A 17661-nucleotide genomic window follows, 5' to 3' on the forward strand; every position below is an offset into this window, starting at 1 on the left:
TGTTCGCAATGGGTGATGGTGCCCCACTCTTGATAAGAGGCAGAATGTATAGTATTGGGGGGTGTGGGGGAGGGGGGTGTGGGGGAGGGGGGGGGGGGTAAGGGTGGGGAGGGAAGTTAGACAGCTCAGAACCGGGAGTAACGACATAACTAAAGATGATGAGTCACATAATAGGGGACCGCTTTAAGATATTGAGTTGGAATGTGAGAGGTCTGGCGGATAAGTCAAGGAGAGCTGCGAGCTTGCAGTATGCGAAGGATCAGCGGGCTTCTATGATATGTTTGCTAGAGACGCACTTGATACAGGAGAAAGTGGATGTACTGAATAGACGTGGGATACAGAAAGGGTATCATTCTACCTTTTCGACGTACTCAAGAGGTGTGTCAGTGTTGGTGCCGATGGGAGTGCAGTATGAAGAGGTGAAAGTATGCGTGGATGCTGAGGGTCAGTATGTGGTGATACAATGTATATTGTATGGAGTGAGATTATGTGTTGCGGCAATGTATATTCCACCTCCATATTCAAGTAAGAAGATCAGGGAGGTGTTGGAGAAGGTGGAACGATGGGAACCACTACCACTCTTAATTATTGGGGATTTGAACAATATCTGTGACGACTTTTGGGATAAAAATAAGAACACCCAGAACAGGTCGGAGGAGCACACTACAACATTTGGTACCTATGTGCGTGAAATAGGCATGATTGATCTATGGAGAGTTAGACATGTTGGGGAGAGAGGGTACTCGTGCTACTCGCCGGCTCATGCTACGCTATCCAGAATTGATATGGCGCTGGGTAACTGTCTGATGGACACAATGGTGGGGGAGGTGCGTTATCTGCCGAGGGCCCTTTCGGATCACAGTCCAATTGAGGTGGAGGTTAGGTTGTTGGGGACATGGACCGCAAGTGGGAGAGAATGGAAGATCCATCCTAACTGGTTACAGAGTATTGACTTGGACGGTATAGGGAAGGAGGTGACGGAATTCTTTGCTTTAAATGATGGGAGTGCAGATGCTCTAACTGTTTGGGATGCAATGAAAGCGTACCTGAGAGGGTTACTATTTAGAGACATTAGTAGGTGTAAGAGGAGGACAAGGGAGGCAGAGAGAGTGGCGGTGGAGGAGCTGAAAGCCGCAGAGGACGAGATGGTAGTGCTGGGGACTTCCGAAGCAGAGAAAAGGTTGAGAACAGCGCAAAATTGTATGGAAAAGATTCTGCTGGGAAAAGCTGAAAGGAAGCGGGAGTTTCAGAGGGTGACTTATTTTCAGGAGGGAGAAACAGTGGGACACATGCTATCAGTGGTAGCCGCGGCTCAGCGTAGTACCTCGTATGTGCACTCGTTGGTTTCAGATGGGGGGAGCAGGGTATCTGAAACACCTGAAATTATAAAGGTCTTTGTGGACTTCTACGCGGACTTATATTCCTCCAGGGTCAATGAGTCAGCCGGAGATACGGAGACTTTCCTTGAGAGTCTGGGTCTTCCGAAATTGAGTGAGGAGGATAGGGTGAGCCTCGATGCCCCTATTACCGAAGAGGAACTGAGTCGGGCGCTGAAGTCTATAGCCAATGGGAAGGCACCTGGGGTTGATGGGTTACCAGCTGAAATCTATAAAAGTTTGGAGGAAGTGCTGATTCCTAGATTAAAGTTAGTACTGGAGGAGGCTGGATGCCAAGGGTATCTCCCAGCATCTATGAGGGAGGCCACTATAGTGGTTATTCCGAAGGAGGATAAGGATCTGGGGAAGCCTGAGTCATATCGGCCAATCTCTCTGTTAACCATCGATGTCAAGCTCTTGGCCAAGGTGTTAGCTACCCGTTTGTCCAGCGTCATTGCTAACCTTGTACATCCGGATCAGTCTGGTTTTATGCCTGACAGGTCTACAGCGGTTAATCTGCGGAGGCTGCATATGAACCTGCAGCTGAAGTCTGACAACTGTGGCCGAAGGGTTATTGCGTCCTTGGATGCCCATAAGGCGTTTGACAGTGTGGAGTGGGGATATCTCTGGTGGGTGTTGAAGTGTATGGGTATTGGTCCGCAATTTGTGGCGTGGACTCAACTGTTATATTCACTACCAACAGCTAGAATTAGAGTGAATGGGGAACTCTCTCAGCCTATAAAGTTGGCCAGAGGTACGAGGCAGGGTTGCCCACTATTGCCCCTTCTGTTTGCCTTAGCTGTGGAGCCACTGGCCGCCAAGATCCGACAATCGGATGAGGTCCCTGGGTTCAGATATGGGAGTGTTGAGGAGAAGATTGCGCTATATGCAGATGACATCTTACTGTTCCTGGCGGACCCGGATGAAGCCTTGAATGGGGCTATCGAGATCATTGGGAAATTTGGAGACTTGTCGGGATTGAGGATAAATTGGGATAAATCAGTCCTCTTTGAGGTGGATGGGGTGGAGCAGAGCAGAAGTGAGCCATTGGGAGAGGGGCGGCTTAAGGTGGCATCCCTTTTCAAGTACCTGGGAATATGGATCTCGATGCCAGTTACAGAGTTTTTGTATAGGAATTTGACACCTCTCATGGGCGCCCTTAAAGCAAAAGTGGATGCGTGGAATAAATTGCACCTATCGGTGGTGGGAAGGGTTAATCTCAATAAAATGGTTCTGATGCCCAAATTACTTTACGTCCTACATAATGCGCCAGTTTGGAATACACGTGGGAAATTCCGGCAGATTAGTGCTCTTTTTAGAAGTCTGATATGGGGGAGGCGGTACCCACGTATTCGCCTGGAGACGCTTCAGCGACCCAAGGAACATGGAGGATTGGCTTTACCCAATCCTGAGCTATATTTTCTTGCAGCCCAGAGCCAGCATTTGAAGGGCTGGGCGCGGGAGGCGTCTGCCAGTGCGGTACAGCACTTGATGGAGAGGGTGACAGACCGACGACCGGTGGCGCAGTGTCTGGAGGATGACTCCTTGAGAGTATTGGGGAAATTATACCCAACTATGTTTTTGATACATAAATTATGGACCAGACTGCGACAGATTCGGGGGTTACGGGGCTGACTAAATTTACACCGATATGGCTTAATAATAATTTGGTTGAGTTTGCGGCCCTTGGAGTGCTGGCGGAGTGGCAGGCCAAAGGAATCCACTTGGTGGCTCAGATAGTTCAACAACGAGGATTAAAGTCCTTTTCGCAGCTGCAAGGGGAGTTTGGATTGAGACCGTCTGGGGAGTATCAATATGCTCAGATGAAACATGCTTTTAAAGCTCAAAACAAGGGCGGTGGTATTGAGATCCAGGAGGACATAGTTCTGGAATACGTGTGTGAGGAAGGATCCACAAGGGGAGTCATTACCACCCTTTATAAGGACCTTCTACATACATATTTGCTAGACTTCCCCCTAAAAGCGAGAGCGAAATGGGAAAGAGATTTAGGCCCAATGGAGGATGAAACCTGGGAGTCGGTGTTGGAGTGGGTTCCACGAGTGTCACTGAGCGAGCCGTATAGACTATCGCAGCTGTACATCTTGCACAGAGTCTATAAATCACCGGAAGTGTTGTGCAGAGCGGGGTTGCGTGCTGACTCTGAATGCCCGAGATGTAAGACTGAGAATGCAGGAATATACCACATGATGTGGACATGTCCAAGACTGGTTGCTTTCTGGTTGGTGGTACTGAGTCGTGTGGAAGGGGCGTATAAATGCAGAGTGCCGAGAGATCCGATAGTGTGTATACTGGGACATGTAGAGGAAATTAGAGTGGATAATACCTGGAAGATAGCAATAGCTAGGCTATTATATATGGCAAGGAAGGTAATAGCAAGGAACTGGATCAAGGAGGAACCGCCTACAAGGGGTGAATTCCTGAAATATGTTAAACATGGTCTCAATTTGGAAAAGGGGGTCTACAAAAGACGTGGGAAAATAGAAACGTTTGACAAAATGTGGTCTCCGTGGCTCGAGCTGGGATGAGTAGTTATGGGAAATGGGAGGATGAGGGCCTCTGAAAGGAAGAGAGTGCTAAAGGAACAAGCGGACATAAGTGAGTCAAATGGCTCAACGAACCATCAATACTGGTAACAAAAGTATAAATGGGTATGAGCTGTCAGGGGAGGGGGAGGTTTGGGTTTTGTTGGGATTGTTGGGGATTTGGAAAATGTAAAAATTTTGTAAAATACTGGAAAAATGCATAAATTGTATTGTTCATATTCGATTTTAATAAAAACCTATTTTAAAAAAAAAATTATGACACCTATCCATTATTAATCCAATAGTCTGAAATGGTTAAAAAAACACAATGGGGCTTCAGCACCACACGCGGGGGGGACAGCGCTTACAGTAGCGCTGTGTCCTGCACAGCACATGGACTGCACACGGACAACATCTGTGTGCGGTATGTGTTTTACACAGACCCATCGACTTTAATGGGTCCGTGTGATCCGTGCGCTCCCACGAACATTGACATGTCTCCGTGTTTTCCAAACGGACGCGCGGTCCGTGAAAACACGCTGACATGTGCAGAGACACATTGATTTTAATGTGTTTCTACGTGAGTCAGTGTCTCCGGTACGTGAGGAAACTGTCACTTCACGTACCGGAGCCACTGACGTGTGAAACCGGCCTAAACGGAGCACTCAAGTAACATGTGCCAAATTCATTGGGTCACGTTCACATGTTGAGTATTTGGTCCATTTTGTACCACAATATTTGTAATCCAAAACTAGGAGCGGAAAGGTATAAAGTATGATAGAAACACATCACCACTTCTGCATTTTTCACCCACTCTTGGTTTGGGTTCTCACGATGAGCTTTTATCGTTGCAAAATGTCTGCACATTTTAAATAAATTATTATTTACATTTAGATGACAGTTTTTCATTGCGTTTTGTGTGCATTTTTTACATGTGTTTCTTTAAACAATAATCTTTATGGATTTTTTTAATCAAACTTTTTATGCTGCTTTTTTGTCTGTGATGTGAAATGCTTTAAATAAAGCTGTCTTGTTTTTGATACTTCCTGGTATTTGGAATTTACTAAATTTTATTAATATACTTAGGTGCAGATTACATGTGTTTTTGATGTGTGTCCACCACGTTTTTTACATTCAGATTTTCTGCATCTAATACAAGTCTACGGGAAAAATTTGCACAGAAAACTCAGGGTGACCGCGAGAGAAACTGTCATACTGTGGTCAGTCTACGCTGTGTTAAAAAGAAACAGTGAACACGAGATTTCTATAAATCCCATCCACTTTGCTAGAACTGCTCTCTCATATGTTGCCTTTTTTCTGGAGGAAAAAAGAAGAGAATCACCAGAAAAAAAATATTGGCAAATTTGCAATAAGATGTACAATTTGGATGAATTCTTTTTGATTTTTTTTGTGTTTTGTGTTTTCCAGAAATAGGGAAAAACATAACAAAAATGCTGAAAGAACTGAGTTTTTGCAGACTGAATATCTACAGAAGATAAGAAACATGTCTGTTTTTGATTTGAGGCAAGTATCAAATTCACCAATTCAACTCAACAGGTCTGTGAAAAAAGGACAGCACATGGATGCCAATTTTTACTGTTTAAGGCCTCTTTCACATGTCAGTGTCTCCGGTACGTGTAGTGACAGTTTTCTCACGTACCGGAGACACTGACACACGTAGACCCATTAGGATCTATGTGTTTCTGCACATGTGCCTGTTTTCTCACGGACCGTCTGTCCGTGTGCAAAACACATAGACATGTCCGTTTTTTACCGGCAGCACGGACCACACTACGGACAGCACACATGCAAACGGAGAACAATGTACACTCTCCTCCGTGTGCACGTACCGCCCGCAGTAGGGACAGCGCTACAGTAAGCGCTGTCCCTGCTGCGTGTGGTGCTGAGGCCGGTATTCATTCCTTCTCCCCAGCAGCGTTCGCTGGAGAGAAGGAATGAAAAATCAATGTTTTTTTTATTTTCCCTTAAAAATAAAGTTTGTGCATATTCCTCACTGTAATGAGTGGGACCATGTGACCGCTCACACAGGATCTGCTGCCGGCGCAGAGAGGAGACATCGCAGGAGCTGGGTGAGTATTTCCCGGCAGGCAAGCGGGGGGGACGCACAGGGGATGGGAGGTGGGAGGGGACGCACAAACTTTATTTTTAAATGAAAATAAAAAAAAACATTGATTTTTCATTCCTTCTCTCCAGCGAACGCTGCTGGGGAGAAGGAACGAATACCGGCTTCAGCACCACACGCAGGGGACAGAGCTTATCTGTAGCGCTGTCTCCTGCACAGTCCGTGTGGTCCTCAGTCGGCACACGGGTGGCACACGGCTGCCGCACGTGTGCCACACTGATGTGCTACGTGAGCACACGGACACACGGATAATTCCGGTACCGATTTCTCTGCTAACGGAATTATCTGGACGTGTGAAAAAGGCCTAAAAAGAATTAGATTTTGGCTATTTCATCTGAGAGTAACATAATATAGGGCATTAGGTTTTGGTTCTAGAAATTTGTCAAATTAGGCTGGGTTTATGTTTCAATACAATCATTGTTTTATCAGCAGGAGATTATCTTTGCCTGACTAGGTCTCACATGCAGACCAGTCAGGCCGGCGTCACACTAGCGAGTTTTACGGACGTATGAGAGGTGCAGAAAATACGGATTGCACACGGTACAATGATTCTCTATGGCCCAGCTCCTATCTGCCGTATTTTACTGATCCGTATTATACGGTCTTCTACGGCCGTAGAAAATTGCAGCAAGATGCGTTTGTCAGCATATTGCGCAAAAAAATCGCCAATGAAAGTCTATGGGGGCGAGAAAAATACGGATTACACACGGACCAACAGTGTGACTTGCGAGAAATACGCAGCGGTATTCTATAGAAAAGCCGGTAATTCAGTGCGGTGTACAGTAAAATCACACTGACAGGTTAGAATAGAGTAGCTAAAATAAATGTCTACACATAGTATAGGGGTATATATATATATATATATCAGTGAGACACACACATATATATATATATAGACACACACATATATATATATATATATATATATACGGTATATTAATATTTCATACAGCGCTAGATAGCAGAAAAGCCGGTAATTCAATTGCCGTCTTTTCCTATCTCCTTCTCAAACCCGACATGATATGAGACATGGTTTACATACAGTAAACCATCTCATATCCCTTCTTTTATTACATATTCCTCTTTAGTAATGTAAGAAGTGTCTTGGTGTAAAATTTGGGGTCTCTAGCTATTAAATTAAAGGGTTAAATCGCGGAAAAAAATTGGCGTGGGCTCCCGCACAATTTTCTCCGCCAGAGTAGTAAAGCCAGTGACTGAGGGCAGATATTAATAGCCTGGAGAGGGACCATGGTTATTGCCCCTCCCCCCCCCCCTCCCCGGCTAAAAACATCTGCCCCCAGACACCCCAGAAAAGGCACATCTGGACGATCTCTTCCCATTCCCGTGTAGCGGTGGGATATGGGTTAATGAAGTGTTAATGTCACCTTGCTATTGTAAGGTGACATTAAGCCAGATTAATAATGGAGAGGGTTCAATTATGACACCTATCCATTATTAATCCAATAGTACGAAATGGTTAATAAAACACACACACATTATTAAAAAGTATTTTAATGAAATAAAGACACAGGGTGTTTTAATATTTTATTATACTCTTAATCCACCTGAAGACCCTTGTCACCTGGAACAAAGTTAAAAAAAAAAAAATAATAATATTATATTACCTTCCGTCCAGAGGCGTAGCTAGGGGTTCAGCTCAGGGGGGGCGAAACATGTGAGTGGGCCCCTAACAGGCGGACATATCATTAGTGCAAACTATGCGGCAGCACATGGGCCCAAGAGTTAAGGGGGGCCTTTTCTACCTCTAAATAAGGTGCAATTTTGTATTTTTAGAAGTTCTTGGGCCGCAAAGGGCCCATATATTGTTCTTGCACATAGGCCCTTTTCTGTCTGTGTCTACAGACAAAATAAATCTCTATACAATAACCAGTACTGATATTACCGCCATACGGTAATACCATATAGTGGTAGAGACCAGTCCTGCATGACATAGAGAGATCACAGTACAGTTATAGATGGTGACTTACAGAGGACGTTCTTTCCGGTGGAACCATTAACTTTTCCCTGACAAACTGTGTATACTATTACTTCAACATTTTTCAGTCACCACTCTGTGCATAGAGAGCGGCAGCTGTAAGGCTACGTTCACATTAGCGTTGCGCGCCGGTGCGTTGGCGACGCAACGCACGACGCACAAAAAACGCGCGCAAACGCACGCAAAAACGCTGCGTTTTGCGACGCGTGCGTCGTTTTTTGACGAAAATCGGACGCACGAAAAATGCAACTTGTTGCATTTTCTTGCGTCCGACGCTAGCGTCGAAAACGACGCACGTGTCGGAAAACGCAACAAAAAAAACGCACACATCCCCCATGTTAAACATAGGGGCGCGTCGCCGCTGCGTCGCCGACGCAACAGCGACGCACATTAGCGGAACGCTAATGTGAACGTAGCCTTACTGATGCCCCGGGACTGACTGATAGCCGGTACAGCACTATCTGCCACCCAGTAGTTAGGCTTCAATGCTTCGTAAGTGCCTACTTAATATTTAGGAGTCCCCCTATGTACAGTAATAATGGCCCCAACATCGCGGATGAGAGCAGGAGGTCATGTGACGATTTTCTTCTATTGAGAGAAGTCAAACTTGTCTAGTCAACACGTGCAAATAGCAAATGTGGTCGCATGACCGCCTGATCACACCAGTGGTCTTCGCATGACCGCCTGATCACACCAGTGGTCTTGGGGTCTCATGATGGCAGGTGCACCCCATCATGATTTGGCAGTCTGTAGAGTGACTGCAGACAATTATCCCAAGCCTTTAATAACTTAAAGGGAACCTGTCACCCCCCCCAGGGTCTATTAAGGTAAAAGAGCCACCTTCTTCAGCACTAAGGCTGCATTCTGTGAAGGTGGCTCTTATGTTTTTTATCCCTAACAACGCTGAAATATTCACTTTTATAAATTGTGCGCCATACCTGTATTGAGTCCGGGGGGTACGTTTTCTCCCCCTGACTCAGCCGCCTCGCAGCCGTTCATCATCCCACCGAGCACCGCCTCATCTCTGTCTTGTGCCGTTACCGGCGCTCTGCAATTATTTCTCGGTCATGCGCAGTGCGCGCTGCCCTGGAACTTATATCAAGTGATGTAAGTAGATAGCACCTGCGCATAGCACCAGATTCACAGCCCCGCAGTGTGAATAAATCATAACACACTGCGGGGCGGGATCGCAGGCCTCCGCTACACGCAGGCGCAATATCAGTACATCTGCTGATGGGAGTTCCAGGGCAGCGCACACGGCGCATGCCCGAAAAATGAGAGCCCAGGAATCGGCGCCCGGTGGGATGATGGACGGCTGGGAGACGGTTGTGTCCGGGGACAAAATACGTACCCCCCAGACTCAATACAAGTATGGCAATTTATAAAAGTGAATATTTCAGCGTTGTTAGGGAACAAAAACATAAGAGCCACCTTCACAGAATGCAGCCTTAGTGCTGCTGAAAGTGGCTGGCTGTATTAACTTAATATGCCTGGGGGGGTGTGACAGGTTACATTTAATAATTTAATTATAAGCAATTTATTCTTATAACATAGAATGCAGCCCGTGGTTACTGTATTGTTATACTTGTTAGGGGGCAGACAGACGGACGTATTTCTCATGTGAGGATCGCATCGAAATCCTCGGACTGACTGTCGGCTCTCCTGACCTGAGGCTCACAGTTGCATAGTGATCTATCACGCTGTCAAGCTAATGTCAGGAGAGGTGTCAGGGCCGAGGATTGCAATGTGATCGTCGCATGAGTTATGCAGTGTCTGTCTGTGCCCTTATGTTACTACTTATCCTTGTTATAGTAATATTAACCTTCTTTGCTATGCTTGTTTTACTAATACTTATAAAAGACCCAGCTCGCCATAATAAAAAACCCCCGACCTCCCCATCTCCAGCACCCAAGACGGCAACTATTAGGGTATGTTTCCAAGGGGCGTATTGCTTGGGTTTTTGCTGGGGATTGGATGCTGTGTACATCCGCAGCGTCGAAACCGCAGCTTCCAGATGTTACAGTATAGTGGAGGGATTTTATGAAATCCCATCTCCACTATGCGTACATAGACTCAGGTGGCAGACCTGCGTAACCGGACATGTGGCGCGTTTTTCTAGACAGCAGCATGTCTATTTATCTTGTGCAGATGCTCCGTCTTCACAAGATAAATAAAACAGTCTATGAATAGGATGCGGTGATTCCACCTGTGTTCAATGAATATATGCGGAATCACCGTGTGTACAACAGGGGGCAGCGCTTTGGGCGGAGCGGGGTATCTGCTGCGTCCAAAGCGCTGCCAACACACCTCGAGGACACATACCCTCACATATGATGGAGTGTGTTAGGGACTGGCGGAACGCACCAAGAATCAGATGTTATGGTATTAGGTGCGTTCGCAGTCCGAGGTCCACCGTGCAGGTGAAAACCCTGCTGCTAGTAGAGACAGACAATAAGTATACACACATGGGTTAACTTCACCCTGTGTGAAGGAAGCGAACCCTGTTGCATCACAGGGCCGCGGTACCGCACATAGAGCGCAAGCAAGAAGTCTCAGAACACAATCCTAAGACACAGGATTTGAGTTCAAAGACCTCATGCGCTCGACACCACAACTGGGGTGTCAGAGAGACAGAAACAATAATATAAAAAGGCACGAGTGTGCGTGCGGTGCCGCACAAACGGATGCCGCTAACCACCCAGGCTTGGGTAAGGAAAGCGCACGGCGCCGTACAGGCGGTCACAGTAACTAGACGCTGTTATGTGTGTTTTGTGCTGATGGCTAGTCGGGCGCTAGATAGCTACCATCATCCGCAAACAGACAACAACACTAGGGAGGGATATTTAGGAGCTTTCATCCTTCGACATACATCCATCTACACACACACATATATTTTCAAGACAATACTAGCGCATGGCCGTGCAGTCATGCGCAGCTTATATAGTTGCAGCACAGGAAGCTGCTACCGAAGTTTTGCCCTTTCAGGACCTTCCTGGAGGACCAATGGGACGTGCTGCAGTACCTGAGCATGTGACCCTCAATCTCCAACGGGAGATCTTGCCCTGGGCATGCTCAGTGTGTGCAAATAAGGACTTAGTCCCAGAGAAGCCCGCTCGCCGCAGATCAGTGCAGGGTACAACAGGAGAGCCAGAAAAGGCAGCAGTAACCCTTTGCACAGAATCAGTCCCAGCGAGATGCTGGGAGCGACGCCTCCGCTGAGCAGACCCCGCTGCGGCCGATGCCGAATGGGAGACCGCAGCAGACACGGATCGAGATTCCCTCTGTGCAGCAGAGGAAACTCGACTCCTAACAGAGTGAATATCTCATAACATTAAACAGTATGATAATAATCAGCCCCCCAGTGCCCTCTCACCCACGTCAGCCCTCATAATACCCTCAAACTCTCCCATTCACCCCCACAGTGCCCTGTCTCCCTCCCACAATACCACCACCCTCTCTCATTTACCCCCACAGTGCCCTGTCCCCCTGCACAACCACAATAACCCCCATCGTTTCACATTTACTCCACAGTGCCCTGTCCTCCTTTCCCACTTCAGCCCCTACAATACCACTATCCTCTCACATTCACCCCCACAGTGACCATGATATGCCTAAACCGAATTACTCTAATAAACTCCATCCCCACTTACTGATGAACTTTTCAGGCAGACGGTGAGGAGAACCAGGAAGTGTCCAGATAGATGCAAGGAGGGCACTAGGACCCAGCGTGCCTCAGCCAAACCAAGCGTGCACAGCCAGAAAGTAACTGCATCTGCTGCTGCCAGCCAGGAAGAGACTCCTTGGGTGAGACCACATCGCACTCTGCACGGAGGGGGGCTCTGCAGCCGGCAATGTGCTGCTCTCTCCCTGACACCTCCGACCCGGCAGTGGATCTCCCGGTGGGCCCCTTCAGGTGACTGGGCCAGGGGCAATGGCCCCCTCTGCCCCTCCAGTAGCTACGCTACTGCTTCCGTCGTTCAGTCTTGTCCCACACTGTAAATCCATCTGAAGGGGTTAAATCATTTTACACCCAGGAGCTCTGCTAATGCAGCTGTGCTCCTGACTGTAAAAACCCGGGGAATGAATGGAATGCAGGAGAATGACCTGTAGTTACCTCGAGTCGCGGCGATGCGCCCTCTGCTGGATGAACTCATATGAACTCGAGCCTGGGAAAATATTCTGAAAAGTTCCCAGGCTTCTCGCAGTACGGATGCCATACGGATTACATATGGAGGACATGCGCAAAATACGCTGACACACCCTGCCTACGGATGACAGATGGATCACTATTTTGGGAACATTTCTGCGTATTACAGCCGTAAAAAACGGACCGTATTTTCATACGCTGAGTGTGACGCCGGCCTCAGTCTAATCCATCTAACCCCGCCCATACCGCTGATTGGCAGCTTTCTGCCAATGAACAGTGTACACAGGAAGCTGCCAATCAAGGGTGTGGGTGGGTTATACACAACTCAGAAGACTAAGCTCTGCTACATCTACATCAGATAAAACAGACATACTGACCAACAGATCGGTTATTAAACCGTACGCTGAATCAAAAAGTGTTTATGCTTTTTTTCTTAAAAGGTTATAGCTTTATTGAAATACACATAAAAGTCGTTTAAAACAATACCTCTGAACCACATTAATGAAAAATAACTGGCAGGTAAGCGTTTACAGCAAGTATAAATTATACAGATCACCAATAATTCAGATGGAAAATTCTTAATAGTTTTGCACCTTTGGGTCTAGTATCCACCTTTTTAGGTAGCAATATACTGTGCTGGAATTATAAAGACTATAGTCTCTTTTCATGCACCATACACCTTACTAAATATACAGGAGGCAATATACAATATTGGTACAATTTCTTTACAACCACTATAGTGCTATGGGTGGTTAAAGGCTCTGCGACGCCTCATTATGGACATCCATGGGTGGTTAAAGGCTCTGCGACGCCTCATTATGGACACGCCCCCAAGAGGAAGCTGTCGCGAAACGCGCGTCGGGGTTTGGCAAGGAGTAGCGTGCCACGCGGCTGACAAGCAAGGATCACCGATTCTCGGGGTAATATGTATTTGATTGGTTTATTTAGTTTTGTGAGTGTTCATGTATCCTCTCATGCTGCTGGTAGCATTTGAATAACAGTAAGGACAACCTGTTAGAAGGTATAATATGATATTGGCTTATAGTGCTTATATATTGGAGGACTAGGTGAATGGTATTGCGTTACATATAGCTCCATTTATTAAATAGTGAAAGCACTTGGACAGTGGAATGCTGTATTAGCTTAAATATAGCTGCAGTGATTTTGGAATACCAAATTATTCATAGCAGTGTTGCACTATAGTGGTTGTAAAGAAATTGTACCAATATTGTATATTGCCTCCTCCTCTGGTATATTTAGTAAGGTGTATGGTGCATGAAAAGAGACTATAGTCTTTATAATTCCAGCACAGTATATTGCTACCTAAAAAGGTGGATACTAGACCCAAAGGTGCAAAACTATTAAGAATTTTCCATCTGAATTATTGGTGATCTGTATAATTTATACTTGCTGTAAACGCTTACCTGCCAGTTATTTTTCATTAATGTGGTTCAGAGGTATTGTTTTAAACGACTTTTATGTGTATTTCAATAAAGCTATAACCTTTTAAGAAAAAAAAGCATAAACACTTTTTGATTCAGCGTACGGTTTAATAACCGATCTGTTGGTCAGTATGTCTATGTATTGAGTACAGTGTTGCCCGCCCCAAGTTTGAGGGTATGGGCTTGGGTAATATGTTTACATCAGATAAAACAGGTATCCTATCAAAACTACACCAAGCAGTCCAGCAAGTGACATCCCTGGAATCAGGATTTCTTACCCAATTGTATTCTACTCTCAGATTATACAGCAAAAACCTGCTGACAGATTCCTTTTAATAGATAAGGGAAGCTTGGGGGAAAAAATATGAGAAAAAACAATACCACACTCATTTTAAAAATGGATAACAAATAAGGTTGAAAATAAGGTCCACAATAACATAGGTCGGCTTTTTCTTGAATGCAAAACCCAAAAAAATGACATTTGAATGAAGAGAACCGGTCATGTTGAAAATTGTATCTGATCTGCAGGTAGGATGTTATAGAGAAAGCTAAACAGATTGATGCACGTTCTGTGGGAAACGTTTCGGTAAACCTTGGATCTTATTCATTGGCATCTCTGGTGTCTGTATGCATAGGAGTCCAGTGGACGGTCCATCTAGTGACTGAGCGTCCTCCCGGTATGAGTACATGCAGATAGCTGTCAATCACCAGTAGGACCGCCCACTGGACTCATGTATGTAGACAAACACCTAGGATTTTAATGAATAAAATACAAGCTGTCCTGACTCTTTTATAACACACCTGTATATCATTCCGCTCAGCTTCTCCTCCTCTATGCTGAGCTGTCCCTAGATCGGACAGCATGTACAATATGGGTTGCACTTGTTCATATATGGAAACTCTACAGCACAGGTAGATAGGACAGAGGTATTTATTGTAATGGGAACACTTCGTAAAATGATTATTACTGTTTATTTTATATACATTTCTATCAAGTTATATTATAAAAAGTTGGAAAATATACAGAAAATGACAAGTTCAAACAGCTATGCCACAATGCTTTGGCTGGCACGAGATACACATTGCCACGTTGCCAAAGCCCGAAGCGTTGTGTGCATCCCACCTCAGCACCTTTGAAGTCTCCTGACAATATCTCAGCTTTGTTTTACTCCCTGTAGAAGCAGCTTTTTATTATTAAAGAAACAATTAAATGAGTAACTGTCTGTCGCTCAAGCTTGTACAGTCTTTTTTTATCCTCCTGAATTGTTACTAGCCTGCGGGTACCTAGGATTAAAAGCTGACTTGATCATTACTGGCAAAGTAGTATGCATGTGCTACTAACCTCAATAAGAGGGTGCCAAAGTCGCTATGGCAAAAGCTCAAGTTTTGCTTATGCAGGTTATACAGGTTCTGTTCACACTGTACTGACACTGTCATGTAACTAGTACATGTCAGAGATGCAGATACAGTGCCTTGAAAAAGTATTCATACTCCATGAACTTTTCCAAATATTTTCATGTAATACCTGCAAACATAAATGTATTTATTTGGGATTTTGTGATATACCAACACTAAGTATTGTGAAGTGTAAAGGAAATGATACATGGTTTTCTAAATATTTTCAATATATATTTGAAAATTGTAACGTGCATTTGTATTCAGTCCCCGGTAGTCTGATAGCCCCCAACTAAAATCCTGAGAGACCAAATGACTCTAGACGTGACATAATTAGTAATTTCTGTCCACATGTGTGTATTTTATTCTCAGTATAACTACAGCTGTTCTGTGAAGGTCTCAAGAGGTTTGTTTGAGAACATTAGGGATCAAACATATCACCAAAACTAAGGAACACACCAGACAGGTCAGGGATAAAGTTTAGTAGAAGAGTAAAGCTGAGTTAGGTTTTTTTAAAAAAATAGCCCAAGCTCTCAACATCTCACAGAGCACTGTTCACTTCATCATCCAGAAACGGAAGGAGTATGGAACAACTGCAAACCTACCAAGACATGGCTGTCCACCTAAGCGGACATCCCAAGCAAGAAGAGCACTAATCAGAGAAGCAGCCAAGAGGCCCATGGTCACTCTGGAGGAACTGCTGAGATCCACAGTTCATGTGGGATAATCTGTCCATAGGACAAATATTACTCGTATACAGTATGCAATAAATCTGGCCTTTATGGAAGAACGGCAAGAATAAAACCATTTTAGAAGGCAAGCCATAAGAAGTCCTATTTGCAGTTTGCAAAAATCCATGTAGGGGACACAACTAGCATGTGGAAGAAGGTGCTTTGGTCAGATGAGTCCAAAGTAGAAGTTTTAGAGCTAAATTCAAAATATTGTATGTGACAGAGAACTAACACTGCACATAACCCGGAAAACACCATCCCCACCATCAATCAATGTTTTTCTGGTCAGAGTTGATGGGAAAATGGATGAAGCTAAATAGAGGTCAATCCTGGAGGAAAACCTATTAGAGGCAACAAAATACAAGAGACTGGAGGGTAGGTTTATCTTCCAGCAAGACAACGAACATAAACCTCCGGCCAGACCTACAATGGATGATTTAGAACAAAGCTTATTCACGTGTGTGAATGGCCCAGTCACAGTCCAGACCTAAATCCCATTGAGAATCTATGGCAAGAGTTGAAAATTTATATTCACAAATGCCCGCCATCGAATCTCACTGAGCAAGTTTGCAAAAAAGAATGCGCAAAAATTTCAGTCTCTACATGTGCAAAGCTGGTAGAGGCATAACCCAAAAGTAATATCCTAGTATTTGCAGCAGAAGGCGGTCCTACAAAATATTGACTCAGATGGGCTGAAGACAAATGCAAGTCACATTATTCATATTTATTTATATATTTGTTAAATATTGAGAAAACCATGTATTTTGTGTATACTTCCCAAATACTTGCTACCTTGTGTTTGTATATCACATAAAATCCAAATAAAATACATTTAACTTTACGGGTGTAATGTGAAAAAATGTGGAAAAGTTAATAGGGTGTGAATACTTTTTCAAGGCACTGTATATAAAAAATACCTGGATACCAGAAACCAAGTCCACGCTCATACCAGCATGCATAGTCCCAAATCAGGACATTTAGGCGGAGTCACACTTGCTTATAGCATCGGATGCAATATGCTAATGACCCTTGGTTCCTGCTCTGCTGCGATCGGGAGCGGAGTGTCATACTACTGTGCTCTGATCCTATTGCATGACAGAATCTGAGCATAGCTAAGGAGGAGATGGAGAAAGTAAATTTCTCTATCTCCTCCGCTGCCGGCATCGGTGGGAATCGCACTGTACTCGGGTGATATCCGATGTTTCACTCACACCCATAGGCTTGTATGGGTGCGAGTGAGCTGAGTCTCGCTACCAATCGCAGCATGCGGAGATTGTTCTCACTGTGTCAGCATGAGAAAATAATCACAGATCTGAGATGCCCCATAGAATAACAATGGACACAGTAATTTTTTTTTTCTTATTTTAGGTTTGTTTTTAGAGTCGAGCTTCCATTTGACTCAGGACAAACTAGGTACACCCAAAACAAACATTTTAGGGCACGGTTAGTATAGGCCGTGAAAAATCAGGACTTTTGGCAAGTATGCAAGTTATAATTAATGGACCCCGCTATAAGGCTACAGCAATTATTATACTGTACATAGTGTAGATGGCAAAGGGTTAGCCAGATAAGAATTACCTTGTCCCCCTTCACGCCACTGCAGTCGCATTTTGATGTACATCCCTGACAAGCCTGTGAAAAAAAAACAACAATCAACTATTTTTTTGAACTCTGTTAACATTTGACATCAATATAGAAAAACGCATCAAACGTCCATTCATGAGGCTCTGTAAAGCAGAAGGATTTGGAGAAATACGCATGGAATAATGGAATTTAACCCCTTCATGACCCAGCCTATTTTGACCTTAAAGACCTGGCCATTTTTTGCAATTCTGACCAGTGTCCCTTTATGAGGTAATAACTCAGGAACGCTTCAACGGATCCTAGC

At 44.8% G+C, this 17661-nt stretch overlaps 1 protein-coding gene across 1 annotated transcript in view; it reads right to left on the bottom strand.

Annotated features, from left to right (window-relative positions):
* COL4A5 (collagen type IV alpha 5 chain) overlaps positions 1-17661 on the bottom strand; it is a 263094-nt gene that overhangs the window by 168735 nt on the left and 76698 nt on the right. The window contains exon 2 of the mRNA XM_069747143.1: positions 17352-17405. Coding sequence (XP_069603244.1) covers positions 17352-17405 — 54 coding nt within the window. The remainder of the gene's footprint in view (positions 1-17351; positions 17406-17661) is intronic.

The sequence above is a fragment of the Ranitomeya imitator genome, chromosome 2 (assembly GCF_032444005.1).
Source record: "Ranitomeya imitator isolate aRanImi1 chromosome 2, aRanImi1.pri, whole genome shotgun sequence".
NCBI lineage: Eukaryota > Metazoa > Chordata > Amphibia > Anura > Dendrobatidae > Ranitomeya > Ranitomeya imitator.